The 6132-nt window shown below is 45.8% G+C and overlaps 1 protein-coding gene across 1 annotated transcript in view; it reads right to left on the bottom strand.

The window, feature by feature from the left end:
• The window catches only part of LOC308336029 (rho GTPase-activating protein 21-like), a 55925-nt gene extending 50050 nt beyond the window's left edge, over positions 1 to 5875 (bottom strand). Inside the window, 4 exon segments of the mRNA XM_080793273.1 lie at positions 1066 to 1120; positions 2861 to 2939; positions 5784 to 5819; positions 5822 to 5875. Coding sequence (XP_080649399.1) covers positions 1066 to 1120; positions 2861 to 2939; positions 5784 to 5819; positions 5822 to 5849 — 198 coding nt within the window. The 5' untranslated portion in view covers positions 5850 to 5875.
• Positions 5876 to 6132: the final 257 nt, after the last annotated feature.

The raw sequence follows: 6132 nt of genomic DNA, 5'->3' as shown, positions 1-6132 counted from the left end.
TGTGTGTGTGTGTGTGTGTGTGTGTGTGTGTGTGTGTGTGTGTGTGTGTGTGTGTGTGTGTGTGTGTGAATGGGTGAATGCAATGCACAAGTAAAGTGCTATATAAATAACATTTACCATTTACATTTTTGTAGATTGGCTATTTTTGAATATCCAAAGTACAGTGAAGAGTACGGTACGGCCAATCGCTGCTTCCAGAGAACTGTTTTAATGGGAGAGCAACATTTCCATCGTGAGCCTGACGAAGGTCTCACGGACGATACTTTGGCTATTCCTTCCTACCCGAATACCCAAAGCATAAAAGAGGTTAGACTGATTGTGAGGCTATAGTATATATCCTGAATACCGAAATTATTTCTATTACCGTAGCATACGTACAGTAGCCAAGACAAACAATGCTATGAGCTTGTAGATCTGCTATTTTTCAATAGCTAAAGCACGACATGATGCTAACACCAAAAGGGGTTCCCACCCAAAATGGGTTAATCTAATAGGTCATTAAGGTCCCTAACACTGAGACATCCTCTGTCTCTGTGAAGTTCACTTCAAGGAGGGTGCCTTGGGGAGAATGATGCCCCCCCCCCCCCACTGTCTCTCTCTCTCTCTCTCTCTCTCTCTCGTTTATGGAGAGGAAATACTCTGGGCTTCTATTTTTACGCCAAGGAGGGACAATAAAAAAGTGAATATGATGTGACGACCAGCGCTGCCCTAATAACGTTACGTCTGTCTACCTTTTACCGTCAGCTGTCTTATACTGGGGAGTGTGGACTTAATCCCACAGTCAGTGGCCCTTCTAAACCTAAAACACATGGACATACAGTACAGTACAGTAGCACATGGGTCTATGAGCGTTGTACTGTACAGCTGTATAGCATATAATATAAAATAGACCATGGATCCTATAAATGATTGCTACTGCCGGGACAAACTGGTCACACTCCCTGACCTGACCAGTGGTCTGGTGAGTCTTTAAACTACAACTACAGGTGGTCTGGTGAGTCTTTAAACTACAATTACAGGTGGTGTGGTGAGTCTTTAAACTACAACTACAGACACGTTACTTACCAACTGCAGAATGTCCTCATCCTTTGGCATCACGCAGAGCTCCAACGAATCAGCACTGTTGATGTATATATGAGAGAGAGAGAGAGAGAGAGAGAGAGAGACAGAGAGACAGAGAGACAGACAGACACGTTAAGACCAGTGGTTCTGAAACATTTAAGCTCGAGATATTTGATGTCTCCCCTGGAATACATGAGTCAAGATTAAGGGGGCCTTTCAAAGTGTCTACACCAATGATAATCCACAGGAATACCTACTAACAGTATTAGAAGTGCACACAGATCACAACGCTGGGTCTTTAGTTACTCACTAAAATGTTAACAGATGTGGTGAAATGAAATGGGTGTGGTGAACAGAACGAGTGTGAACAGAATTACACTTAACCCTTTCTGACCTGAGATCAGATTCTAAAAAATGTCTTCTACATCCCGACAGTTTTCTGAAAAAAGCTATGTTTCTATGTCATTCAGTCGTTCTTTGATTTTTCAAAAATAGCAGACCGACAAGCTCGTAGCGCGCCACTCGGTGGCGCGCTATGAGCTTGTAGATCTGCTATTTTTCAATAGCTAAAGCATAACATAGTGCTAACACCAAAAGGGGTTCCCGCGCAAAATGGGTTAAACTCTAAAACACACACTGGCACCACAACACGAGGACCATGAATGAGGGAATTCCCTGCAGAATCTGTGCCTGTTTTCCCCAGATTGAGAGTCTAATATTAAGCGTAGCATTACAGGCGGGCGTTCGTTTGGTGGTGGGAGAACTTTGGGCGTCTTCTTCTTCTTCTTGGAGAAAGATTTACATAATATCGTTGCTGTCGGGCAGAAACCTCTAATCTCCATATTTCTCGTATACATTCACGCCCTATACTTGATCATACTACGTTACACTAACTACAGTGTCACACAAAGCATGAAAAGTAGCAGATCTACAAGCTCAAAACGTGGCGCGAAGCGACACATTTTGAGCCTGTAGATCTGCTACTTTGTATGCAGATCTAACAGGGTTAGAGGCAGCGGTTAGAGGCAGCGGTGGCCGAACGGTTTGCGGAGCGGTCTTGATATCGGAAGGTCGCTAGTTCGTATCCCCGGACCGGCACGTTAAAATTACCACCGCTGAAGTGCCCTTGGACCATAGACTGTAAAAAAATATGGACAAAGCGTTCTCCGGATCTGATATGGACGTAAAATGAAGCCTGAATTGTAAGTCGCATCCGTTTGGGCCCAGCTGAGCCATTGGCTGGCCCAGACAACGAGGCGGGACTTCCCCCCTTCTTCTTCGTTGGTTTTTATTTTGACTCGAGTGGGTGGGGAATCCCAATCATAGACTGTAACGGTAGCCACGCCCCTCAGAACATACGCGACTTTATGGTAATTTTTTTAATAAATGGGACCATCATTTTCCAAAAAGAATATTATGACATTAGAAATGAGACTTTAAACTAGTGACTGGAAGCAGAAAGTATTCATGACCATGTTTATTAAGGTAATACAGTCTAGGTGAAGTTGGGCCCAAATACATGGACTTCTATGGGGCTATGGGTTTTTTTGAGCCCAATGACAGCGCCACAACAGGCCATTATATGAACTTTCAGGAAATCCCGATTTCCTTTAGTGGCTTCACAAAATATCTGTCTGACTGCCCCCCTGCCTTGGACAAGGCATTGAACCCCTACCATGAAATGTTCTATGAGCAGGGCCTGGCTGTAAACAAGTTCTTGAGCTTAGTCCAGTTACCCTGGGTAAACCCTGGGTTTCCACCCAACAGAATAATATTGTCGGTGTCTCGTGAGCCTCACCTGTTCTGGATCAAGGCGATGACCTGGGAGTACGTCTTGCCGATGATGCTCTCTCCATTCACCTTCACAATGCGGTCCCCTGGTTGCACAAAAGTAATATTAACGTCTCCCAGAACAGACGTCTTACCGACGACATGAGCATGTACGTAAAAAGCCTCTGTTACACTTAAGTTGCGTTCCGGTGCCGTGCTCCATAAATAGCAGATCCACAAGCTTTGTGAAACTGCTGTGAGCTCTGCTATATTTACGCATGCAAATGCCAGCAACGCAACCAAATTATAAATGAGGCTTAATAAACAGTTACCGCATGAGGTTTGTTGTTTGCCTTGCTTTTTCATCCTCCAAGTCAAAGTCTGGTATCCTCAAAACGTTAATTCAGCCCAGGCGGTGGCGTAACCGTCTGGGCACCCGACTAGTAATCCAGTCGCAGTGTGCCGCGGGTTCGACTCCCGAGCCCGACACGGCCTTTACTGCATGTCTTCCCCCATCTCTCTCTCCTGTTTCCTGTCAGCCTACTGTCTGTCCCTTAAAAAAAACAATAAAAGGTGCAAGCCGCAAAAAAATCTAAAAAAAAACAACTAAAAAAACGTTAATTCAGTTCCATGATGTGTCAAAGCCTAAAGAGCCCCTAAATATCATTGCGCTTCGGTTAGAATCCTGTCAATGAGTTCTCTAAAACCGTCTCGGGAAAGAGGACCATTTCCCCAACGCTGCCTGCCTGCCTTCCTGCGTCGAGGAAGAGACAGATCTGTGCCCCGAATCTCACGAGACGACGGACACGCAACAATCTCAAACGCCCAAAAATGCCTTGTTGTTTACAGACGGGACCCTGCGTAGTCAGGCCGGGCCGGGCTGGGTCGGGCCCCCCTGCCTCCCATCCATTCATTCAAGTCTTCTAGATGACCATCTTTACAGGAAGACATGAGATCGTGTGGGGGGAGGTGGGGGAAGAGAGAGAAACCAGATAATTGTGGAAAAGCGGTGTACTCCCCTCTGTCCCCGGAGAGCGGAGCAGAGATAAAAGCTGAAAAAAGGAGAGAGAGAGAGAGCGTTTGGAGGACTTGTCTCGGCCACTTAGCATTTCCTGTAGCGCGCTGTGCTTAAAAACTGGCACTAACACTGTCGGTGTGGTGCAGCTGGGGTTGGGTTTGAGTTCCCTGTTTGAAACTAAAGAGATCAGACACACACAAGACAGAACAGAAACTAAAGAGAGCAGACACACACAGAACAGAACAGAAACTAAAGAGAGCAGACACACACAGAACAGAACAGAAACTAAAGAGCAGACACACAGACAGAGAACAGAACAGAAAGGGAAGTGAATGATTTCTATGTCAGCAGCGGGGCGGCATGTAGGGCCCTTTCAGCACCCCCTGGAAAGTTAGTTGGACACACGTAGGTGGAGTAGAAGACACGCGGGAACGTACCAAAAGATACTACAAAATGCTGACTCCGAGATCATCTTAACCCATTTTAATTTAAAAAAGGCTTCAAAATCCTATTTTTTTCCTTCTGAAAAACCTCATGTTTCTATGTCAGTGGTGGTGCTCAACCTTTTTCATGTCAAGGACCCCAGAATTATCTCTTATTGGGCCACAGACCCCCATCTCAAAATATGTAGTTCCAGGGAGGGACCCCCCCCAGAAGCCAATATTTTAGTTAAAAATGTTCGCTCTGAAATATTCAAAGATTTGCGCCACATTTTCACGACTTCACAAAAAAATAGCAGGCCTGCTATTTTTCAATAGCTAAAGTATAACATAATTTAACCACTGAATACTTAGTAAACTTGACCTTTGACTCTGTAATCTTTGACTCTTGACTCAAGAAAATAAGTCCCATCACACGAACATTTGGCGGCTCCCATGTAACAACTCCGAGGACCCCCTATGGGGTCGCGGACCCCCTGTTGAAGACCCCTGTCTTATAACAAAGTGAACGTCCAATGTTTTAGTCTAAAAAAAAAAATCCAACCTGAAAGGAATTCAGAGCCTCTCACCCCTTTCTATTGGCATTAAAATGACGAGTTAAACGAACAGTGCCGGCAGAAGGCACAATCCACTGTTAATTAGGCTGGCCATAAGCCAGTTAAAACGTTATTTTAAACCTTTTTTTTCAAACATTAAGACACGATTCACGGAAGTGAGAGTCAGAAGGAGCCGCGGGGGTTTTCACAGAGTGGATGTGGGGTTAGAAGAACCACAACCATCCACTTCATGATGTCACCTCCATGCTTGTTTTGACTGGCCGCACCTTCACAGAGAAAGACTTAACTCTGGAGAAATCCTGGCAGCAAAACCACGATACACACATATTAATCATACCATTTACCGTTTATCAGCAGGAGTGTGACTGGCACGGCCCCCCCCACACGAACCGTGTGGGTGTGTGCCTGCCTACGTGCGTGCGCGTGTGTGTGTGTACACACACACACACATTCTTGGCTTCTTGACTGAGTGCAGGTGCTTGAATGTCTGCTTGAATTGTCTGTCTGTGTGTTCTTTATTTATTCTTGTGTGTGCGTGCGTGTGTGTGTGCGTGCGTGCGTGCGTGCGTGTGTGCGTGCGTGCGTGTGTGTGTGTGTGTGTGCGTGCGTGCGTGCACTCTACTTGTAGGTAGAATTTGAGACATACTGTAGACATTTTGTGTACAGTAGTTGTGTTCTGGGTTGTTCATCAAAAATATATGTTGCGAGGTTGTATGTAGATCAGCTATTTATTGGTTTAGTTTTTGGTTCATGACATTCGTGAAACGTGTGTGTGTGCGTGCGTGTCTGTCTGTGTGTGTTGTGTGTGTGTGTGTGTGTGTGTGTGTGTGTGTGTGTATGTGTGTGTGTGTGTGTGTGTGTGTATGTCTGTGTGTGTGTGTGTATGTGTGTGTGTATGTGTGTGTGTGTGTGTGTGTGTGTGTGTGTGTGGTCTACCTGTACAGAGTCCAGCTCCGTGGGCGGGGCCTCCTCTTTCACCTGCTTGACAAAGATGGTGTCCATCGGCTCCAAGCGGTTCCGTGGTCGCCCTGGCAACCAGAGAGAGAGAGAGAGATATGAGAGAGAGAGAGAGAGAGAGAGAGAGAGAGAGAGAGAGAGAGAGAGAGACGAGAGAGAGAGAGAGAGAGAGAGAGAGAGAGAGAGAGAGAGAGAGAGAGAGAGAGAGACAGAGAGAGAGAGAGAGAGAGAGAGAGAGAGAGAGAGCACATGCACGGTTGGTCACATGCACATCAGGAACAGCGTATGCCAAGTCTGCTTACTACTATAAGCGACTTTGGGCTTGTTT

This window comes from Protomyctophum bolini, assembly GCF_963924005.1.
Source record: "Protomyctophum bolini genome assembly, chromosome: 21".
In the NCBI taxonomy this organism is placed as follows: Eukaryota; Metazoa; Chordata; class Actinopteri; order Myctophiformes; family Myctophidae; genus Protomyctophum; species Protomyctophum bolini.
This window is presented reverse-complemented; position numbering and strand designations above follow the sequence as displayed.